This window comes from Zingiber officinale, chromosome 7B, assembly GCF_018446385.1.
Source record: "Zingiber officinale cultivar Zhangliang chromosome 7B, Zo_v1.1, whole genome shotgun sequence".
NCBI lineage: Eukaryota > Viridiplantae > Streptophyta > Magnoliopsida > Zingiberales > Zingiberaceae > Zingiber > Zingiber officinale.
Window position 1 is genome coordinate 120,146,083 of NC_055999.1, and position 23,408 is coordinate 120,169,490.

Below are 23,408 nucleotides of genomic sequence, written 5' to 3' on the forward strand. Positions count from 1 at the left end.
TAATTCAAGTCTGAAAAATGGAGAGATTTGGGCTTGAATTCTTCAACTTAGTCAACCATCAATGTAAATAAAAAAATGAATGATTCATCAGTTAATCGTTCTTAAATCAACTCAACGTTCTTAACCGTTCTTAAATCAACTCAACGTTCTTAGATTTTTTTAATATCTAAAAAAATAAGTATTATACAACTGCATCATTGTCCCGAAGGAGAGCACTTCCTAAAATGACTCACCCAATTTTAATTTTATAAAAATTTTCTCTGACCACCAAAATAAATCTAAATGCACTCATAATTTTTAAACCCACTCCTTACTAGAGAAAAAAATTACACTACTAAAATTCAAACCTTAAATTTCTTAATTATCTATTATTCTGATTCTCAGATGAAAAATAAACCTTAAATTTCTTAATTATCTATTATTCTGATTCTCAGATGAAAAATAAACCTTAAATTTCTTAATTATCTATTATTCTGATTCTCAGATGGAATATTTAGTGTCGCTGTAGATTATTTTAATAAAAATTCAAAGATATATATATATATATATGTTTAAGTGTATAAAAATAATTTTATTATTATTTTAAGGGAGAGTCCCAAAAAACCATTTAGACAAAATTTTAAATTTAGCAATGATTTACTTGTAAAATAAAAAGACATTATTAAAAGAGAATAACTTGCAGAAAACTTGGGTAAAAACACCAGTACCCAAACCAGATATTATCAAAGATTCAAACCTCAAATCCAAGTCTAAAATTGGCTCAATTTTTTTAGTTATTTTTTTCAGATTTCTAAATTTCTTGAGAACTTTCAGATCGTTTAAATTTTAAGAGAAAAGAAAGTAACTACTTTAAAGTATAAATAAATCAATTGTTTTATATGTTCAAGAGGTTTAAAAAGGTCAAAATCCAATACCCAAAATTTTACTACCAACCCAATAACATAATAAGTAGCCCGAACCAATCCCATCTGATTACCAGGAATGACAATTCATGATAAATAATATAAACATAATTATATAATTTTTTATAAAATGACGTTATAAAATGATGACGTCATTTTATAAAGAGAAACAGAAAATATTCAACATCTGTGTGTGTGAGAGAGAGAAGAGAGCATGATGGGGAGACGAGATGAATGAAATACACAAATGAATTGAGTAACCATCACATTACATGTTAATAAGCATGATTAATTAACAGCGCAAAAAGGACAATGAAAAGGCCAATGACTTGATAATGTTGAGATATATTCAAACTAGTATCTAGACAGAGAGCGAGTGCACGTACATAGAATGAAATTCGAGCTGATCATCTGCTTCTCTGGCAATGTCACAGCATGGTGCAGCATTGGTTGGTTTTCTTGGCTTGTTTGTAGAACATCTTCATATGAACAAATAATACAATAGGATCAAACATATCGGTATGATTATCAGGCTTAAATCAACTCTGTAAGGAGTCAAATGGAACAAGGATTGGAATGAAAACATAACAATGTCTATGTGTAACTGTTGAGGTAGAATGTTCATTCCAAGTGTTAAATTTTGGAATGGATGGATTGTGATTTGGATGACACAAAACTCAGCTAGTGCAGTGAAGTGGTGTGCATTTGCATTCGAGCTTCTTAAGCGGAAAAAGTCAATAAATTAAATGAGTACAAACTACTGTGAGTGGTATACTTTTCATAGTCTGTAGGTCACACAGCTTTTTTTATTTGTCTCGGGGGCCAAAGGATAAGAGAATTGTGCGGCAGGAAACAGTCATTAGTACAGGCAGAGTGCTCATCATATTCTATCGATAATGAAAAGCATTCTCTTGAGTCCAAATTCAGCTGATCATCAAGGCCTTCAACTTGCCCTTGTAAAGGTCAGTCTGTGGCCTTTGAGTATTTAACAATACCCTCATATGCTACCGTGAAGTACAAGTATATGTGTGCACGATATAAAGAATGCGTATTAGCAGACCCATGCATGCACATGTTTTTGTTACATTACATACAAAGGTTATCCTACAACCTCTAGGCTAAAAATGTTGTATGTCCAAGAAAGGTTCTAAATGAGTCCGACCAGACATGGAATGCCTCGCTTCCGCCTCACATACATGTATGAAGCATGTATGCGCGCCCATGTGGACATAGTAAGATACCAGTATATCCATGACACAAACACATGCATATTACCCTACGACCTTCTATGTTAAAAACATTGTATGGTCAGGAAAAGTTCTAAGATTGTGACTCTGACATTTCCACTGCTTGGGATAACTGCTTGAACTCATTGCTAACCAGTAAAGTAAAGTAACTAATGAGCTAAAACATAATTTAATAGCAAACCTATCTTTTTACTTATTTCTAACATATCATAGATAATTATTACAGATATAATTAGATTCATATATATATAGTATATTGGTAATGGGTACATTAATAGAAATATACTTGAAGCATTCTAAATAATTATATTCATGTCTGCCCAATTTTCCAGTATATTATTCACCAGCTTTCTTCGAGTATAATAATTACCAGTATTCTGAGTTAGTTCTTGTTCATTGTTGGCCTTTTCTGACACAATCTAAGAAGAATGTGAGGTTTGCTTCCTTACATACATGAGCTCTTGTAAAGCTGAGTGCTAAGTTTGATTTTAAACATGTGTAGTGAACGCATACATTATATGGTGAAATGGTGTATTGTACTGAGACATTCAGCCTGAAATTGAACTAATATATAATAAAGCATATTCAAGCTTACTTGTGATGCTGCGCTGAGATCTGAACTCTTCTCAACCAGGCTATCTAACCTTTCTCCTCGAGCGAGCACACTATCAATAGTTTTATGCTGCATGGATTTTCAAAGAAATGCATAACAATCAGTTGTTAGTAAAATGATAACATTTACTACCTTTTTAGGATAAACCATAAAAAAAAACGATTTAATATCCATAAGATGTAAGAAAACAAATCAATTTGACAGAAGACTAATACTGCATGTTCCTACAATTTCAATCACATGGCACTAAGCAAAGATTTAAAATGAAATAGCAACACTGCGAAGCACGTCCAAATTGCAAATGTGTACATTTCATGAGGAACTATTGTGATGAGCAGTGTAATCATGTAAGCAATGGCAAGATGGATTTCACGGTCTCCTGGTTTAAGTCCAAATGGGAAAGGAAATAAATTATAAATTCATCTTGCAGTATCAAATCACATTTTCTACAGCCCATAGTCTCGTATGGTGAAGTATGAACCTGAAACATAGGAATTTTTATGATTCCAAGCAGGGAACAGGGAATGATTAAGCAGTCAAAACTCAAATTAGTTCACTATGGCTCCTCTATCGAGGATTTTCTTTTTCTTGTTGTGACTAGTTGAGTAGATAAATGAATACCATAAACATAAGCTTTATCACTTTGCTTTTCTCTTAGAATCATTTAAACAAAATAATGAATTTTCCCAAAACATAAAAAAGTAGCAAGAAAATACTTACAAGGATAATCTTAGTTTCATCAAGGTCCCTCTGAATTTTCAGTAACTTATCAGCCTCTGCAGGATCCTAGTAAAAGGGACAAGAGCAAAGTTATTCATTGAAGTTTATGCTATAAAGATTGAAAAAAGGCAGAATAAAATAGTTGGATTGAAAGCGAGTGGCAAAAGTGTGAGAACAACCTCCAATTGCAAAGAAAGAAATGCTATGTGTAAGATAACTTATCACATTATCAGAGGAATAGGAAACAAAAGACAAGCAAAATCATTACTTCAATCAAACAAGATAAGAGGCATCTTGTGCATATCCATAATGTAATTTATTGAAGTTGCCAAACCACACCACATGCTAGACATTGGTGAAAACCAGAATTAAAATAGAGATATACCTGGAATTTTGTCAATGCTTCAGTTAGAAATGACCATGGTTGAGTAGAATCAGTTTGCTGGACTCTCCAAGACTCGCCAAAGGTCTTCTGATATTCATCCAGTACCTTGAACATTAACACTTTGTAAGTCAAGTGCAAATAAAAAATTAGAATATCAAATTCATCGAAATTGTAAAGTTAACTAATATTTTGCAGATATATGTACGTGATTCAAGAAGGGAAGGAAGACAGGAACATTGACTGCGGAACCACATAACAGCTGCCTACGCATTGCAAATAAAGTAGAGAGAAGAAAAGGTGTAATATGACCAGCAAAAAACAAAAAATTGGAACTACCGTGTTTAGAAGAGAAAATGCACTTCGAACTGGATAATGATCATCCATGAAAGCCAAAGCGCAAAGGCCATTTCGGTTATAAGAGTGCACCTTGTACTCTGAAACACCATCAAATAAATACGGAGTTTAACTATTAACCACAATACAACTGAAGAAACCTACCTTGGGAGAGACAAATGAAAACTACAGTAGGCTATAGAAGTCAGCCTCCCCAAATTCAGCTAATTGACGGCGAGTATTATGATTAGTTTGATACCATATTGAGAACTTACAGACAACTAATTTTTCACAAGAACTGGCAAAATTGTATAAAAGAAATAAAATCATGAATTTGAGGAGACATATGCGCATAATTCGCACGAATTGCTTAAATCGTATAAACGAAGCATAAAATACATCGGACCAATCGGATCCGACCAAAGAAAAGACGAGTTTCGGAAGAGGACCTTCGTGCTGCACGGACTGGCGTTGCCCGGGGGTTGTTCGCTTGGCGACGGTGCGGGAGACAAAGAGGATGAACTCCTTGGCGGCCGACCTCTGGAAGTATCCGAAATGGCTGACGTCGGAGGCGTTGGCGAGGACCACGGGATCCGATGCTCCAGAAGAAGAAGATGAGGAGGTATCGCCGGCGCCGGAGGTTTTTAGGACGAGGAGGGCAGTGATCTTCATCTCCGATCCCGATTGGGAAACCCTAGACGAAGTGAGATCAAATCCGCCCTTCTGCGCTTTTGCCTCGTCGTATCATGAGACTGATATTTTACTACTATAATAATCAGCGAACATTGACAGATATTTTACTTAAATTATTTATTCTAGAATTTGTGCATTTAATATTTATTACAACCATCATAAGTTCATAACTATTTTTGGCATCTACAAATTATTTATTTACATTCAATATATATATATATCAAATTCTAAATAACAAAAAAAATTATTTTAAATTATTTTAAAATTTTTAATAAAAAAAAAGTTTGATTGCCTATCGGATTCGGAGTCAATTAACCAACCGTACCGGACATAGATCCGGGTTTAGTTTTTTCAGTCGGAACGGACGGCCCAAGTCCAAGTTGATAAGACTGCTTAAAAATATATAACCAAATCCACCAGTTGAGTGAGAGTCTGTATTATTTAACTGCTGCAGAAAATTTATGAAACGATTAAACAAAAATTAGTGCTTAGAGTTGGCCTAATTGTAGTTGATCCTGAATACGCATACAAATATACAACCTGAGCTGTACATCTAGTTTTCTTTTGCAAAGATACCGATCCTCAATCTTGATCAAACATATCGAGAGCGGGTATTTTTCGAAATCGAGCTCCTAAGCGCGGATCGGATCGTCCTTTGGTCATGCTAACTTCGGTTCTTTTCCGCTTTGATAGGAATCCTTCGCGGTGTATTGTATCGAACAGGTCTCCCATGTCCATACATTGCTGCTGCTTCTTGGAGGCTTCCTGTTTCAAGAATCTGGGAGAAAAGATTCAAATGAGAACATTGTTGTTGTGAACTGTAAGAAATATGTTTGCATCGGGCTAAGGGAAATGTTTGTGACATGATTGAGTCAGACCCACAAAAGCATTTCTCATGGAGTGATAGAAGTTGGTTGCTAAGCCAGGAAAGAAAATCTATCCATCAAAAGATAAGAAATTGAAACCAACTTCTATGAAGGAGGCAACCATCTATTACTACAGACAATTCCACCCTATGCTCTTTCCTGAATGCGAGGACTCAGGAAAGGAAGAAAGTTGCTAAGATTGAGTGGTCGATCAAGCGTTGTTCAGGGAAATCAGAATATAGTAGGTACCCATTATATTCTTCAGGCTACATTAATGCAACTAAGAGTGAAGACCCCTCTAAGTATTATATACATAGTAGATTGCAATGTCTTTCAAGCAGGCAGATCGATACAACCACAATAGACAGTGAATCGCCACACAAACACAACGGGAAAAGGGCAATCAATTTGTTTGAAAAGATATGAAAGTTAAATTCACAAGAAAACTCTTAGTTTTACACCCATATTCGCAAACACATATTGTCAATAGTTGTTAGTAAGTGTAGGATATGAAAAAATAAAAAAATAAAAAAATACCTCTCACGAATCAATTTGAAGGCCTCTAATGTTGCATATGGTAATCCTGTCTTTGGGTCACGATATCTGCATTTCCAACAAAAAAGTTACAAGAATGTAAAATCAATAAAGAAAACAGATAAGATGCAGTGATAAATAGTTAGTTCTCACATGCCATGATTATAAGGGCAAAATACAAATTATCCATTTGAGACAAAGCAAATTTCCCTATCTGAGCAATTTTTCATATTCCACTCCAGAAACTCCACTTCATCATCTTTCTTCTCCTCTTCCCCCTCTCTTATATCATTCCTTTTTTGCCTGTTTCCACACCAAATTCCACCACCAATGGACTAGGATATCATATTCTTCCACTTCTCTTACCTTTTTCCCTCATCTTCCTTCTCCTTTGATGCCTCTGTGTCCCCTCTGTCATCTCCATGAACTCTTCCCTATTCATCTTCCTCTTCACCTATACCCTCTCAGTCCCCTACCTACATTTTCTTCGACAGCAAAAGCCATCACCACATGTTCCATCAATGTGGACTGTGGCATAGGTACAGTGAAGTGTAAATTAGGGACAGTCTCGAGCACTTTCAAGATGAAACAACTATTTTGTGTTTTTTCCATAATAAAATCAGTTTGGAGCATTAGATTCTTTCCAAGAGAATGAAAAACAAAATGACAAAATAATTTATATTTTTCCCAAAAAGAATGGTCATAAGAGTTGGAGGTCATACTTAGCAGGCAATCCAGTCACCACACAAACGGTCTTCTCTGGATCTGCAATGAAAAGCAACATGGTAAACAAAACTAATCATTCATATCCAAAAGTGAGTTGTTAATTAAGACTCCTTAAATGTACTATTTAGAACAAGTGCTGACTATAATATGCTGGAAACAAACAAAAATGTATATAAAAGAAAGATGCAGACTACAAAGAGTAGGCATTGTCTTACAGTGGAAAACTTCCTGTGGACTTACATGAAACTGGTGTTGTAGAAATTTCGTTCTGGAAAGAAGCGCCTTTGATGAATTCTAGATGTGATTCGCCTAACATACCATATGTGAGCAATCAGAATCAGTAAAAAACATGTCAAATTTCTTGATAACAGTATATCCAAATATCAATTCATATAGCCTACAGGAAAAAAGTTGTGTATGCATGTGCGCGCAGGTACTAGATAATGAGCACATGTTTCAGAAAAAGACATACCATCTCTTGATAAAAATCTAATTTGAGGACCATCATAAACTGCTTTATGTACAACAGCCTTCTTCTTGACCTCTTCTTCCCTTGCTAGGACACGTTCCAAATTTCGCAGGTTCATAATTTCTAGATTAACATTAAACATCACTTCTCAGGAGGCTTCTCAGCAGATAAAGTTCAAAAATTTTGGATTGCACTTAACAGCAAATTTGTAACCTGTTTGAGCAGCTTCTAGAAGCATCTCCTCTTGTGTCATCCGTTTCTCCTCACCTTCCTTTTTCCTTTTAATTGGCTGCACAAGTGTTTGAATTCAAATAAATGTATAAGTGCCGATAATACACAAGAAAAGCTTTTAGTTGGAACTTGCAGAAATAGATAATGTGGTCCACAATTGTGTAAACTTCTGCAGCAAAAAATACTGTTTAAAATGCTCCGTGATTATTGTAATATAAACTTACAAATGGTACCCGACAAGAAAAATATTAATTACATTTCTAGAATTAGTTCCATTGATTGCTTGATTGGGATCTCACAGAATTCTTAAGTCCAAATTTCATTAAGTTCCTTCTGTACTTAGTAAAACTTCCATGGTCTATCTGGCAGCAGCAATATGGTAACTCAAGAAACAAGAGATATTTGAAGTGATAGCCAAGTAGCATGCATGATTAATGACAAATATGAATACCACAAGCAGGATTAATTAACCATAGATGATGTTCAGTTGAGAAAAAAAAAATATTACCAACCAAGAATTTAGTAAGACCAGAAGAAATGAGAACCCTTAGAAGGAGCTAAAAGTATTATTCATTCAAGTATATAAATAGTGATTTGCACGTTAAGTTGTTATCTATAAAACTTGTCAATCACTCACTTTCTTCAAGAATAATACTTTTAACAACAAATTAGAACTGACCAAAAGGACACATAGTGCAAAACCAAAAAACAAAACAAAAGAACTCTACGCAACTGTTCATTCTTTGCAATTACCTCAAAGACGATGAAGCTTATCTAACAGATGCCAACATGCAAATATAATCTACCTTCATAGACGCCTGCAATGCTGCACGTATTTCTCTTTCTGCTTGCCTAACAATAACTGCTGTTCTAGTTGATTTTCGCACTGTTCTTTCACCTTCTGCGTCATCAGGTAAATCCTGATTTTCAGAAGGGGGAGATTTCTCAGATAATTCATCTTTTGGAGTCGTTTCGAGCTTTGCAAGAACCTTTGTTTTGCTTTTCTTTTTTGGTATTGTCTTCCCAGGGAATATTAGCCGTTTTTTGACAGGTAATCTTTCAAAAAACATAGAAAAGGTATCAGCAAGAGTAGAAAAGGCTAAGTCCTTTAAAATGACTTGTATCTATAAGCTGAAGGCATTACTTGTCTTCTGCAACTACTTCAGTTTCATCATCAGGTTCAGATTCCTGGTGATAGAAGCAAGTAAATTGAAGCTTAAAAACATAGAATGAGAAGAATTTTGTCAAGTACAAATGTACAATCAACTATTAACAATTCCAAGCTATTGCATTAGTAAAACTAAAGCACAAACAAAAGAAAATTAGTACAATTCTCACATCATCAACAAAGTCACTATCAAACTCATCAGCAACTTCAGGCTCTTCTTCATAATTTTCATCATTCTCTTCCTGCAGAGAAGATCACAGATCCTTTAACATTGGTACTATAAAGCATAATGAGATCAATGAAACAGTCAAACAAAGAGAACCCACATCCAGCTTATCAATAAGACAACAACCAATACATCATGGAGTCTGAAATTAGAGGGCACCTTCACATGAGAATATTTATTAAAATACATATTTTATAGGCAACACAAATTTGGCCAAATGGTAATGAATTTTGGGATAACATCCAGAAAAATCTAATGCATCATTTACAAAGAAAATAAAGATATTGGAGTCAGTTATGCAGATTTCCGAGGAATATAAAAATAACATGTATTACCTCCATAAGAGCATCTTGATTCCAAAATACTTCATCCTGTTCAACCTCTTCATTCAACAATTTAGTCATTCTATAAAACACAAAAGTTAATGTCAAAAAGAAAACTCTGGATTCCGTCAGACCACTAATTAACTAGAACATACATGACTGTAAGAAATAAAAATGAGAACCGAAAAGCAAGATTAGATTTGAGAACAAATAAATTCACAAAGTCTCACTTCAACATTATAACATTAGAAATGGAGGTCCATACTGAAAACCAAAAATTGCAATTAAAGGGAAATTAAATAGCTTGTATGGGAAAGAATATATGTTACTTCACATGTGCTTGTTGATATAAAAAATAACATGATATTTTCTAGCATACGAAACAACATAGACGAGTATTGGAATGATATAATATGTAACATATTTCCCTTCGTATCGTACTTCACATCTAATAGCAGTACAGAGAGGAACTGTGTTTCTTAGGACTAGTACAAAGGTCAATTTTGATCACAATGAACTCCAACATGTTTCCAAACAAAATCATGCTAAAGCATTCAAATTTTCCAGAATGCAAAATGATCGGCAATTATTTTTAAAGCATAGTTCCGGCACTGAAACCCTTCATTTGGGGCTTCCCCTCCAATGGAAGTGCAGAAAGGAATCGCTTCTATAGCCCGGAGTAATCATCTGGAACTTGAGCTATAGCAACTAGGGCTAAGAGTATCCAGTAGAGCTGCGGGATCTACTGAGGGAAATAGAAAATGAGAGAAGACGACCACCTTTTTCCTCTGGTAGCTCGAGAGGAACGATCAAGGAGGACTAGCTCCTCTTCGGAATCCGCCATGGCTGCCTCTCTCTCTCGCTCGTTCGCTAGGGGGAAGAATGAACGAGAGCGAGAAATTGAACCGGCACGAGTCGGACTGAAAAGATGACGGGTCAATAATGTTTAAAATAATAAAATTAAAAAAAAATACTATCTTTCTTAAAAACTAATATTGTCGTTCTTTTTTTTTTAAACCAGACGGTTGTCATTTAAGATTTTATCCGCTATAAATTATATTATTTAGCATATAAAAATTTTAAAATTAAAAAATAAATTTTAAATATGCACAGAGTGTGGCATAAAATCTAAGGCATATTAAATCTATCTAAGGCATATTAAATCTATCTATAGAGTAGTCATCGCATATAAATTAGTATTCTTGACTCGTAAATGAGATAAAAGAACATTCACATATATAAAGATTTTATTTTAAATTTTAGATACGGTAACTAAAAATGTTCTATATAGAGATTTCATTCTCTAAATTTAAATTTAATAAATAATAATTCTTTAAATTTAAGGAATGAAATCTCTATTATAAAAATAAAATAATATTTCTTTTTAATTTTTATCTTTTTACTTAATCTTTTCAATCTCTTTGGACTCATTATATAAATATAATAATTAAAAAAAGAAGAAAATAATAAAAAAATTAAAAAAAATATGAAAATTTTAGAATATTTGATATAATATGTAATGAAAAATGATTATATAAATTTAATAAAGTAGGTCATTTACTCTAAATTTTAGATATAGTAATAGAAAAATTGATGTGGATGTTTTAATAAGCATGTGTCAAGCTAGATGCACTAATACAACATATTTTTTTATACAAAAAATTAATTTAATTTTATATATCAGAGCTGTATTTAATCTTAACTAAAAAATTGAAAAAAATATATATTTTCTAATATTGTGACTTAAAATATTTATAAAGTTTCTTTATGTTTAGTATTGTCAATCCTAAAATATAAGAGACAATGCATATTTTTATATAAAAAATAATCAAAAAATTATTAATAAATAATAAAAGTATTTTTAATGTGAAAAGAAAAAAAAAAGACAAACTTCAGTAAAATTAGTGAGTAAAGAATCAAAATTCTTAATAAAATACTAGGAAAGGAATATATATAATTTAAATCATATATTAATTATTATTATTTTAAGTAAAAGACCGTTATTGGCAAATCAAAATATATATATTTTTTATACTATAACCCAAACTAACTAAACCATACCATAGACCACAGATTTTTTTTTTTTTAACTCTCAATTATACTTATGAGATTTCACCATTAGGATTTATAAATTAAATTCTAATATTGAATATAAAAAATTTTAAATCAAATTTATTTTTAAATTTGCACAAGGTATGCAGACATAAAATCCTTCTAACATTGGGTTGTCGAACACCTAGTGATCAAATTAATTTGAAAATACTGAAACTTCAGATCTATGAGAGCATTTGCAAACGCTATTAACGCTTATATATATATATATATATATATAAGATCTAGCTGCTTGCTTGATCAAGAGAACAGCAATTGGCAACGATCATAACTGACATATCCTCTAAGCCGGCAGTACTACTAGCTTTGTGAAGGCGCACCACACTTTGAACAGCTTCCAAATGTCATACAAACATTGATCTTGAAGCTAGTAATTTCTTAAGTTCAGTCGCTGCCTGAATTTCAAACATTTGCAAGAGGACAACTGGAAAAATTATAGTACAACGATAGAGTGCATCAAAATGAAAATTGTCTAGAAATACCTTTTCACTAAAATCAAGGCAAGATTGGCACGTCTTCTCGACGGAGAGAAGATATATATTATTCTGTTCATTTATAGATGAAACAACGGTATTGCAAAAGACAACCTATTGTCACATCTTCTAATAAAAAATATTGCATATCTTGGAAGCTTAAGAAAAAATACATATGGATTTGATAATTGAAGAATCGGATGGGCCACTGAGTACTCATAAAGCAGTCCTTACTTCAAGGCCACCTATTTTTAACGGCACATTTCATTATAATTTCAAAGAAAACTAATAAGGATTAGTAAAATTATAGGATATGTCAATGGATGAAGTCTCGACACTTCTTATATTCATGTATGAGACCATTAAAATGATGAATTTTTTTTGAAACATGCTCTTATATTGTTGACTGCTCAAGAGAAATATGATATGAAGGATCTCAAAGACTGTTGTCAAGTTTTTTGACATCATGCAACATTCAAAAATCAAAGTTCTAAGTGAACTTCTTCACAACCGTCTCTCAGATGCTTCATGTTATACTTCTCTTTAGTAATCAACAATGTAAGAACATGCTTCGAGAAATTTTTCATGTTTAATGGTTGATCCTCTTTGAGAGCTTGCGAGATGAAGCGTTGGGCAATGAGAGCCGGTGATGAACTATAACTCTAATGCCGACGAACAGAGGAGGGCCCGAGAAACTCACAGCGGACCTCACAAGAGCTTAGATACAAGATAATAGATCCGAGAAAATCAAAGCGGATCTATGAACAATGCTTCGCAAAAACGAACTCCGGCGAGGTACCCCCTGGAAAAGTGAGCTCCGATGAGGAACGCCGTGGATCAGCGAAGGTTCGACGGTCCAATGGATAATCTCCCCCTCCTGCGCACTATGAGACCAACTAACAAAGCGTTAGCGACCTAAGACCGGGATGAGAATTTCTAGCTAGGCTCTCCGACGCTCAAGTCAGTCTCTCGGAAAAGAAGAAGTACGGAAAAAAAAATGAGATTAGGGTTTGATTCTTATGCAATACGTATGTTTGCATACCTGGCTAGTGGAAAGGATTCCCCTTTTTATTCCACCTCATTTAACCTCCAGAGTCATGAGGTGGACCCCAGTTTGTTAAGCTTTATTAAGAGATGACGTAAGCCGAAACTGCATTAATGGTTTAAGGAATTTTTTTCTTACCTCAGATGTACCTTCTTTGTCGTTTAACATATCTGTGAGACTTCTAGAAGCTATTTGAACGTCAAATTAATTAAGTTGTCATATGACCACATATGGTTCGCCCGTTACACACGCTTGGTTAGTCACATAAACTCATTTTATATATATGAGAAATATTTTCTGTTGTACTAATCTCGACCGATATTCTACACTCGATCGGTTATTTATACCCGACCAAGAATCTACTATTATAAATATGCCAGAAACTGTGCAAGGTTGAAGACCTTTATCCTCGATCTACTTTTCGTGCTCGGCCGATTTATTGAGCTCGACCGATCATGCCTTATCGACCGAGATTAATGTTGGATGCTACTCGGAATTCCGTTCTGGTTCCCCTGTACAAAAATTTGTACAAGTACAAAATTTTTCCTAGCAACCCATGTGTTTTTCAAAAGTTAAACTTGAATTGCAAACGAAACTTAACATTATTAATCCAAGTTCAACCCATGTGTTTTTCATAATTTAAACCATATTACAGAAGTTGATTAAATATCTATTTCAAGGATTGGCTTCCAGGTCGTTGGCGAGGTACTCGGCCTTCTTGCTTATGGGATCATCCACAACTTTCTAGACAAAGCCTTTCAAAGAAATTGAATATTTAAACTCCTTACAATAAACCTTAGGTTTAACTATAGAGAACTCAATTGAAGCACAAAATTGATAGCCTTTTGTGTTGGTATTTCAGGATTCATATAAAGAAAAACTAAACTAGTTTCATTACAGAATAAAAAACTAGTTGTACATTTCTTTGTAGACAAAGACCTCTTAATCTTCTGCTATATTTCTTTGTAGCCTCTTCTGCTGTACAAAGAAAACGAGGAGAAGATTTTGAAAAAGGTATTTGACTTCCTAGGTGTAATAAAGGAGGGAATGGAAAGAAAATATAAAATAACATTAGAAATCATAACTTGTTAAAATTCAGAATATACCAACAGACTATGATATCGATTTACCTTATAGGCAGGCCGGAACTTAGAAATTTCACTAAATTCAAACCCACCCGAATTCATACACAAAGTATCTTATGTAGTTATTTCTTACACAATCAGCTACGTGCTTACACATGCTTTTGCTCTCAAGTATACACACGAAGCTTTGATATCACTACTAGTAACTTTGTAACCACAATAAGGAAGGGAGAATATTTTGCTCGGTACTGTGGCAGGTAGAAAAATCTATCGTTCAATGGAATCTCATTTCCGTTTATAGACGCCAGATTGTGTTTCCACACTTAAATGGGAGCAGGAAATAGAATGTCAGCTTGGGCAAAGAGAAGAGATTTGCCCTGTCCTCTAGAGTTTGTGGGGGTCCCCCTCACAAACAAGTGACTGAAAGGTCCTCTCCGACCTAATCTGAGCCAACTCGGCTTGTAGAAGATCCACCTCAGCTTTCTGCCGATCCAGAGCTCGTTGCTATTGAGATATTAGTAAACTACCCGCATAAGCTTTTCTGTTTAGATCGGTCACCTCTGAGATATGCTGGATCCTTAGAGTATCTAGCTCCTCGGTCTTTTGCTTCAAATCCGAGTAGGCTTTGTTCCTCAAAGCCATTTCTGACTGAACCTGTGATTGAGCTGAGAGTAGACGCACCTCTAATTCTTGTTGAGGGAAACGATGTAAATCTAGGGCTTGCACGACCTCGTGTAAGAATTTCTCCTTCTCGCGTAGTATTTGATCCTAAGGAGGGGGTTCTGAAGCCATGACTCTCGGTAAATCTTAAGAGGAAAGTAAGACTACAAGGGGCAAAGGTGAATGAGGAAGGAAGCAAGAGCACAACTCTATTTAACTTGCCAAAAGAGTCATGAGATCACTGTAGGAGGAGTCACAAGATCACTGTAAAAGGAGTCACGGGATCATTATAAAAAATGTCACAAAACCATTGTAAAAGTTATCACGGGGTCACCACAGAAGGTATCAAGAGGTCAGAAATAAACTTAGGTCTAGTCAGTCGGCTACACCTCCTTCGACTAAACTTGAAGGGGAGGCTAGTGATATGGGTTATGATAAGTGGATCCTTTGTAAGAGAGAAAAAGGGGAAATAAGGACAAGGAAGACTGAAAAGAGCACGATAAGGATATAGTAGGCCACCCGAAAAAAGTGTGGCCAGGTAAGAGTGTTGCTATGCGTTTGGCAAGCAAAGACCGGTCGAACGTAATAGATCGACCAAGCATATGAGTTTGGCAGGCAAAGACCGACCAAGTGGAAGAGATCGACCGAACGTAGAAGCAGTTAACCTTAAGATGTCCAGAATGTTTATATACGCTCGACGAGTTAAGCTCGGTTAATAAGGCATGATCGGCCGGACTCGATAGACCGGCCGAGCACAGAGGCATTTAGTCTCGCACGACCCTTAGCATACGGTCGACCAAGGGAAGATCGACCGGGCAATAGTGGTTGTATACGCCCGACTGGTTAATCTCGGCCAATAAGGTATGATCGGCCGGGCTCGACAGACCGGCGAAGCACATAGTCATTTAGTCTCGCACAACCCTTAGCATACGATCGACCGAGGGAAGATCGACCGGGCAATAGTGGTTGTATACGTCTGACTGGTTAATTGTTAGAATGTATACTAAAAGTCTAACTTTTGTATAAATATTTATTTTGAAATGAAAATCACATTGGTCAAATGTCTGCATTTAGTTAAATACAGTTGTCCATTTAATTTATATTGTAGACAACATGATATGTGGTGTCTACATAGAAGATCATTTTATCAATTCCTTATAAATTATAAATAGAAACTCACAACCAAGATGGATTGGGACAAACCATTGGAATGATTGCAGTGTAATTTGGTATTAGTTTATCTTGACTATAAAATTACACTAGTACACTATGTGTGTATAGAGCATGACCATTTGAGGTTGTTCCTTTTATACTGACTGCATAAAAGAATAGAACCTCTGTTATTATGGATGTCGTACTCTTAATCCCGATATAATAACAAGCACATGTACTTAGTATTTATTTCTTTAATTTATCAAAGGGTGAGATTTATTCGTTAAATCAATATGCCTGATAAGTTGGGAAATAATATTATTTATATTGTGTGTTGTTGATTTTAGAAAGAAACTGTGTCCTATTTATTAGGATGATGATATCCCCTTGAGGAGCTTATAAGTATTGTCATGTAAACCCTGCAGGTGGACTTAGTTCCGACATGATAATGAAATTGAGTGGTACTACTCTTGGAGGTAGATATTAATTGAGTTGTTAGTAACTCATTTAATTAATGAACATTCGATATTTTAAACACAGGAAAATTAACACACTCATGATGAGAAGAAGCTCATAATGTAATATGGGATTGGTGCGGTAGTTCAATAATAACTCTTTAGTGGTATGAGTTATTATTGATGAACTTGAGTTGGGTGTTCAGGTCGAACACAGGAAGCTCAAGCTCATCAGGAGGTCAAAATCAATTCCTACTCTAGGTCCATGTTGTAGCTTCTATGTATAAAGTCTCACATCCACCCAAGTCATCCTCATGGCCGCCCACATCCTTGCTTGGTGCCCAAGCAAGGTCGGCCAAGATGGGTTTAAAAGTGGATTTTTAATTTTTTTAAATCTTTCTTTTTTAGTCATCTACAATGTTTTAAAAGAGATATTTTAAATTTTAAAAACTTTCCTTTTTTTTTGAAGTCATCCACATGGTTTTAAAAGAGAGTTTTAAATTTAAAAATCATTCCTTTTGTAGCCATTTACAATGATTTAAAAGAGAAATTTTATTTTTGTTAAAACTTTCCCTTTTTGTAACCATGATTTAAAAGAAAGGTTTTAATTTTAAAAATCTTTCTTGTTTGTAGCCATCTACAATGTTTAAAAAGAGGATTTTTAATTTTAAAACTTTCCTTTTGTAATCATCCACAATAGGAAATTTAAAAGAAAGATTTTAATTGTTGTTAAAATCTTTCCTTTTTAGTCATTACCAAGGATTATAAAAGAGGATAGATGGTGCCTTAGAGGAAATAATCATCTACACTGTTTCTATTCCTCTTCTATTCTCCTTGTGGTCGACCCCCTCATATTCTTATTCTCCCTTTGCTTTCTCACCTAAGGCCGGCGACATCAAGAGGCTTCAACCATCTTGTGGTCAGCGGGTTGCAAGGAAGAAAGAAGAACAAGAGGTGGTGCTCCTAGCTTTGATCCCTTGGTGGCCGAAAGTCTTGAAAGAAAGAAGGACTTGGATGATTTTTACGTCTTGGTAGATCGTCGCTCACACGACGTCCAAGAGGAGGAGAGGAATACAGCAGAAGATCAAGAGGTTTTTAAGCTACAAAGAAAGATATAACTAGTTAATTGTTTCCGTTGTGTACTAATTTATTTTTCCTTTGTATGGATCCTGAAGTACCAACACAAAAGGCTAGCGATCTTGTGCTTTGATTGAGGTCTCTGTAGTTTAACCTAAGGTTTACTGTAAGAAGTTTAAATATTCAATTTTTTTGAAAGGCTTTGACTAGGAAGTGGTGGATGATCCCATACCCAAGAAGGTGAGTGCATCGCCAACGACCTGGAAGTCAATCCTTGAAATAGATATTTAATCAACTTCTGTAATATGATTTAACTTCTGATGAACACATGGATTAAACTTGGATTAATAATATTAAATTTCGCTTACAATCCAAATTTAACTTCTGAAAAGTACATAGGTTGTTAAGAAAAATTCTATGCTTGTCCAAGGGAAGGAGAGAGTAGATCGAGGAAGGGGAGGGACTTTAGGAGGCTATATCAGCAGTAATAATTTTGGTTATTTAACTATTTTCAATTGTGTTAATAAAGTTTTGTTGTTCACGCTTTACTCCTTACAAACTCTTTGATTATCTTCAAAATGTCCATACCATCGTCATTGTTTTGCTCATTTTGTTATTTCTTGCGGTTGCTACTGATTATTCCTAGATGGTAATATAATTTAATTCCAAGAGAGAAAAAATGCATAAATAAAGGGAAAGGAAAGTGACCAATTTCTCAAGACTTTGAGCAGAGAAATGCCCAAGAATCCAAGTAGGAAAGAAATACATCCCTCAGGTCTGTACTTAATATTCTTAGCCCTGTGAGCATAATCCTCAGGTCTGTTCCATCAGAGGCCGAATTGTGAGAGACGTGAGTACATATCCTGTGAGTATATATATATACTGGAAGAGGTTCTACGGGATGTCGGGGGCGGCCACCACTGTACTCATCAGCGACGTGAGTACATATCTTGGCTCAGAACAGCATTCTAAGCCTTGGCTTAAGAATAGGGTTAAGTTCTTGTATCAAACATGCAATTCAATGGCAAAAGAAACACGTTTCACAATTATACAAAGTACAGTTTAATCTTGAATAACACTGAGTGTAGGATCTATTCTAACATCGAATCAGCTTAGCATGAACTAACTACCTACCTTGCTATCAAGCAAATGAAGCAGAGGCCGAAAACATCATTAGAATTCTGATACTAATTGGAGTTTCCGAGTCTGGAAGAACTTAGACCGCCCCTTACCGCTAGACTCGATATCTTCAGTTTTCCTCTTGCATCCAGTGATGCCAAGATTTGTGAGTTTCGTCTGGTGTTTCCCTCTCCCACTGCTGGAAGGATTTTCTTCGTCCAGCTTGTCAGACTCCCTGAAGCAAAGTTTTGCGACTGAAGCACAAACTCTAGTTTGACAATGGCAAGCGACTAAAAGAACAAAAAATAGTAACAGAAGTTTGCCTCCGATTCCAAAAGGAAAAGTTACCAAACCACTTCCACCATGTTCTTGAAGAAAGGCGTGCACGTTCCCCAACTGAAGCGCACCACTGTTGGAAAACCAAACACCATGTGCTTGTGGTGATCCAGCCATGCTTTAGTTTCAGGGTCTGCTCAAGCCCAAGTCAATAGATATGGAGAGTTAAGAATCAAGATGTCAAACACGAGAGATCTAAGAAACACTCGAGTATAAACCCTGAGTCCCAACATTTTGAGGTTAGCTAGAATAGTCTAAATATCCAGATGATAGGAAGAGGATCCTATTTTGATTCACCAAAAGAGTATAATTTACCTGCTGGATATCCAGATCCAAAGTTTCTATGCATATTCTCTGCAGTTTCATCGAGCGTCCATTCACGCAACGTTCTATCTCTAGTGACCTGCCATGACAATGGTTCAAATAGGTACCCTTGAAGTGGTGCAACCAAAATCATTATGCAGTATCTTAATAACTACTTCGACTATTTATCAAGCAGTTAACTGCTCAAGTAAAACAGCATAGATTATTTGCTTACCTTAGCAACTATACTAGCACCACTAACAACAGGATAAAGGCTGTCAGCTTTCTTGGCCACAACAAATTGTATACCGGGAAATCTTTCAGACAATTTGACTCTATACTTCTCAGCATCTCCAACGGTGTCCACATACACCTTCACAGTGAAGGAAAATTTTATAAGATAATTGAAAGCCAGTGTCATCGCAACTTGCAAGGAATCAGAATTATCCTAAACAGTTACTTTGACTAATTAGATAGTGCGTGCTTTACCTCGGTCAATAAAACTCCCATGTCAAGAACCCTTTTGACAAGACCCATAGCTGAATTGTGAGAGATCTCATTCAAATTGATTTTCGTCCTGTTAATGGTTAATGGAGTGTTCGGTCACATAATTCCAGAGCTGATTGTTAGATAAGGTGCTAGGAATCATATGCATACCTCTTTAACATCTTAGCTGATAGCTCCCGTGGATCTATAACATCAACTTCCCATCCGATAGATTCATCAAGTTTTAGATTCTCGAACAACTCTTCCCTCTTCTCCTCTTTAAGAGTCTTAGAATCTATGAAAAGTTAAAACAACAAGAGTCATCACATACGCTGCCTTCGGCTCCGTCAGGTAAATCAACTTGCAGAATGGTGCAGAATTGCATCAATCTTTATTTGAAATTTCACAACTAAAAAGATTTCTAACTTCATTAATCAGGAGAACTTCAAGACTAAAATAAATAGATGAATACAGTGAAGATAAACCTCTCCCTCAACTCCACTGAACAAAAATTGTTTCCTGTTCAAGCAGTGCCATTGAAGATTCATAACATTATGAACTTAATCTTCTCATTCCAGACACTCAGAGATCAAAATATTCAAAGTAGACATGAAAAAAAATCTCAATAACTTCATTGCCAATAGTTCTTAAAATATTACCAGGGAGGAGCAAATAATGAAAACATTCTTACAGAGTGTTCTCTTGTTTTAGAAAACTAACTTAGCAAAATGCAAGGAACAAAATGTCAAGTAAAATTCTTTCCTAAGGACAACATTAATGACAATGACGAAGACAAACTATTTTAGAAGACAACACTAGCATAGATAGTTCTATAGCTGCACCACATTGTTAGCAACACAAAATAATCAGATAAAGACAGTATCAGTGGAAGAAAAAATATGTTAATTTTCTATTCTGAACCTAATCACAGGATTAAATCAATGTGCCCACATCCGCATCTACACAGAAACTTCAACTGATCCAAGCTTTTCTAATTGGAAACAAGACACTTCATCAAAGGGGAAAAAAATCAACAAGCAGTAGAAGATGAGGACGATTTGAACCTGCGAAGTTCAAAGTGGCGAGGGTCTTCTGGTAGGACTTCGCGCAGTACAAGCAGCCATACACCATGGGACCTGAACCGATAGATGATGATCGTTCTTTGTCAATGAAATACGCAGCAGAATCGAGTGATCATAGTGGGAAAGAAGGGAGGAAATGGGGGGATGAAGTAGAAGACTGAGTGTACCCAAAACGGGGCCTCTTCCGGCTTCATCGATGCCCATTATGCAGGGCTTCGCGGTCCATTTCGGAAGAGGAGGAACAGGAGAAGACATCCTCCCTTCTCCGCCCAAGTTGCTGCCGATTCCTACACGAGGAACTGAGGAAGGAAATCACGGAACGCACTATCCGACGAGGAGCGAAGACGACAATGAACCCTAACGCATTTCGTTGAGCTGCACTCCCGCCTTCTTCCCTTGCGCTCGAGGATTCAGAAAGGAAAGAGGCCCATATAAAGGCCCAATTGCAGTCCAATACATGAAAAGGCTAAAAATTTTGAAAGATAAATGCAATTTGCTAAACTTTAGGGGCGTAATGAAAAGGCCAAGGCAAATTTCCTCGAATTGCCCCTGTCATTATTTAAAATGTCCGAAACAAATCCTTGGATACAATTGATGCCCGATTCTTCTGACGACAAGAGTAGAGGTGTAAATAAGTCGAGCGGAGTCAAGTTTTAGGGATGTTTAAACTTGTTTAATAAGATAATCGAGCGGAGTCGAGCCGAGCCGAGCTTAAAATGAACCAAGCTTTTGAAATGAGTGTTCAAGCTTGGCTTGATTTATTTTTTTATGAGCCTGAGCTTGTTTGAAGCTTGGCTTGAGCTTGGTTTGTTTAGATGTTATCAAGCTCTCAATTCAAGCTTGGCTTGACCTTGGTTTGATTATTTGTTATCAAACTCTCAATTCAAGCTTGACTTGAGCTTGGTTCGAGCTTTGCTTGAGCTTGGTTTGAGCTTGATTTGTTTAGATGTTATCAAGCTCTCAATTCAAGCTTGTTTGATTGCTTGAAACTTTAAATTGTTTGATTAGTTATTAAGATTGATAATTTAAATTTATTTATTTATTTTATTTTATTTTATTGTTTGTTTAGCATATTGAAAAGAGTTTTATTAATAAACATTGTTCACGAACGTTGTTCACGAACGTTAACGAGCTGAATACATATGTGTTCAAGCTTATTTGTTTAGCTTAACGAGCTGCTTAAGCTTATTTGTTTAATCAATATTATGTATATTGAACGAACATAAACAAGTTCTTACCAAGCCGAACACCAAAGTTATTCACGAACGCTTGATTCATTTACAACCCTAGACAAGAGACGAGAAGAAAAGCGGCGATGGCGGATGAGGAAGGAAGCGCGAAGGCGGCGAGTCAAGTGGCGCGGCTGTCGGATGGCGAGGAAGAATAGTGGGCGAGCGGAGGCGGATCTGGGAGCATGCGGAGACGCATCCCTCCTACATGTGGGATTCCTACATCTTGGTCTACGGCGTCCTCGGATCCTACCTCGGCTAACGGTGGCGGAAGATCAGGAAGACGGAGGATCGCGTCCGCGTCCTCCATAAGAGGCTTCGCAAGCTAGTCGACGCCGAGGAGGCGGCACCGCCGCATCGACCAAGACGTAGGATCGGGCCTTCGTATGGGGCTTCCTTCCTTCCTTCCTTCGTATGGATCTCTCCACTCCGTGAATTCATTCCCCTCCGGGATTTGCTTCCGATTTCTATCGACATTAGGGTTTAGGGTTCAAAAGGGCGTGCGAGTCTGCTCCCAATTTGGCAGGCAGTTCTAACCGTTTGTTTTGCTAATGGAGCCATTTTTAAAATACTACAAAAATAACAAATCATATATTATTATACTCATTGCTCTCTAATTAAAATTTAAAATACTACAAAAATATCTATACTATATACCTCTAAGATGAACAAATTTTATATATATATATATATATTCCTAATTAATTTTGATTAGTCGTCCTTGCCAATCTTTTTTTCATTGGCATCCACTCCAGTACTCAACTAATCATGCCTATTATTGAGATCAAGTCATCACCCCTCTATAACAAGTATAACAAATCATTTTAATATGGTTTGAAACTCTTAGTTCTTAGTTATTACACATCTTAGGGGGCGTTTGGTTCTTTCCTAGGTATCCTAACAATGGAACAACTATCTTTTCTCCCTTTCGAATACCTTCCGAAGATGAAGAAATTTCTTACAAACTTATTTTGTCAAAGCAACGCAAAATAAAGACAAAGATACAAATAAAAATGAATACAATTGAAATCACGCGTTTATACTAATGTAACTTTTCTTTGAGCTCTTTTAGTTGCGTCGGATTTGCCTCTTAAAGGTTGGAATGCACAACACTTTCCCTCACAACTTTGAAAGAACTCATATCTGAAATCCTCCATGAAACCTCTTTTATAAGCTTTAAATCATGGCTAGAAATATATCCAGCAATCAACTGCTAGTCAATTGTTCTTTCGAAATTCAAATGTTGCATCTGCATAATGACTCTTTCCACTCAGAATTAACCATAAAGTCGACGGATTTACCCTATCAATTGACTGTTGGATCAGTAATCAAGTTTTCAGATCAACTCAAAAACTTTG

The 23,408-nt window shown here is 35.7% G+C and overlaps 3 protein-coding genes across 4 annotated transcripts; all 3 read right to left on the bottom strand.

Annotated features, from left to right (window-relative positions):
• Positions 1-1,133: 1,133 nt before the first annotated feature.
• LOC122007333 (VAMP-like protein YKT61) lies at positions 1,134-4,985 on the bottom strand. Of its 2 annotated transcripts, XM_042563186.1 has the most exons (7): positions 4,650-4,985; positions 4,204-4,301; positions 4,073-4,126; positions 3,868-3,972; positions 3,483-3,548; positions 2,745-2,831; positions 1,134-1,381 (listed from the first exon to the last, which is right to left on the bottom strand). In XM_042563186.1, the coding sequence occupies exons 1-7, from the start codon at positions 4,870-4,872 to the stop codon at positions 1,331-1,333; spliced, it is 684 nt and encodes a 227-aa protein (XP_042419120.1). In that variant the 5' UTR covers positions 4,873-4,985; the 3' UTR covers positions 1,134-1,330. The 2 variants fall into 2 exon arrangements, with proteins under 2 accessions (XP_042419120.1, XP_042419121.1); XM_042563187.1 differs by lacking the exon at positions 4,073-4,126 and having other exon boundaries at positions 4,650-4,979.
• Positions 4,986-5,271: 286 nt separating this feature from the next.
• LOC122007332 (SWR1 complex subunit 2-like) lies at positions 5,272-10,354 on the bottom strand. The gene is made up of 11 exons (XM_042563185.1): positions 10,216-10,354; positions 9,449-9,518; positions 9,058-9,129; positions 8,864-8,907; positions 8,526-8,775; positions 7,702-7,777; positions 7,492-7,611; positions 7,260-7,328; positions 7,016-7,058; positions 6,297-6,362; positions 5,272-5,671 (listed from the first exon to the last, which is right to left on the bottom strand). Exons 1-11 carry the CDS (start codon positions 10,278-10,280, stop codon positions 5,476-5,478), a joined length of 1,071 nt encoding a protein of 356 aa, XP_042419119.1. The 5' UTR covers positions 10,281-10,354; the 3' UTR covers positions 5,272-5,475.
• An 8,141-nt stretch (positions 10,355-18,495) lies between these two features.
• Positions 18,496-21,223, bottom strand: LOC122004821 (ribonuclease H2 subunit A-like). The gene is made up of 8 exons (XM_042559647.1): positions 20,989-21,223; positions 20,804-20,875; positions 19,911-20,034; positions 19,743-19,830; positions 19,489-19,626; positions 19,266-19,353; positions 18,963-19,083; positions 18,496-18,849 (listed from the first exon to the last, which is right to left on the bottom strand). The coding sequence occupies exons 1-8, from the start codon at positions 21,074-21,076 to the stop codon at positions 18,669-18,671; spliced, it is 900 nt and encodes a 299-aa protein (XP_042415581.1). The 5' UTR covers positions 21,077-21,223; the 3' UTR covers positions 18,496-18,668.
• Between the last annotated feature and the right edge of the window lie 2,185 nt (positions 21,224-23,408).

Bases quoted from the DNA above. Each gene is read 5' to 3' on its own strand.
- LOC122007332 (XM_042563185.1), bottom strand. From the start codon at position 10,280: ATGGCGGATTCCGAAGAGGAGCTAGTCCTCCTTGATCGTTCCTCTCGA. The intron at 9,130-9,448 runs GTAATACATGTT...TCTTCTCTGCAG, and splicing joins ATCAAGATGCTCTTATGGAG to GAAGAGAATGATGAAAATTA. The intron at 7,059-7,259 runs GTAAGTCCACAG...TTTTCATTGCAG, and splicing joins TTCTACAACACCAGTTTCAT to ATCCAGAGAAGACCGTTTGT.
- LOC122004821 (XM_042559647.1), bottom strand. From the start codon at position 21,076: ATGTCTTCTCCTGTTCCTCCTCTTCCGAAATGGACCGCGAAGCCCTGC. The intron at 20,876-20,988 runs GTACACTCAGTC...CTATCGGTTCAG, and splicing joins CGGAAGAGGCCCCGTTTTGG to GTCCCATGGTGTATGGCTGC. The intron at 19,627-19,742 runs GTAAAGCACGCA...TTCACTGTGAAG, and splicing joins TGGGAGTTTTATTGACCGAG to GTGTATGTGGACACCGTTGG.
- LOC122007333 (XM_042563186.1), bottom strand. From the start codon at position 4,872: ATGAAGATCACTGCCCTCCTCGTCCTAAAAACCTCCGGCGCCGGCGAT. The intron at 4,302-4,649 runs GTCCTCTTCCGA...ATGGTGTTTCAG, and splicing joins CCAGTCCGTGCAGCACGAAG to AGTACAAGGTGCACTCTTAT. The intron at 4,127-4,203 runs GTAGTTCCAATT...ATGCGTAGGCAG, and splicing joins CATTTTCTCTTCTAAACACG to CTGTTATGTGGTTCCGCAGT.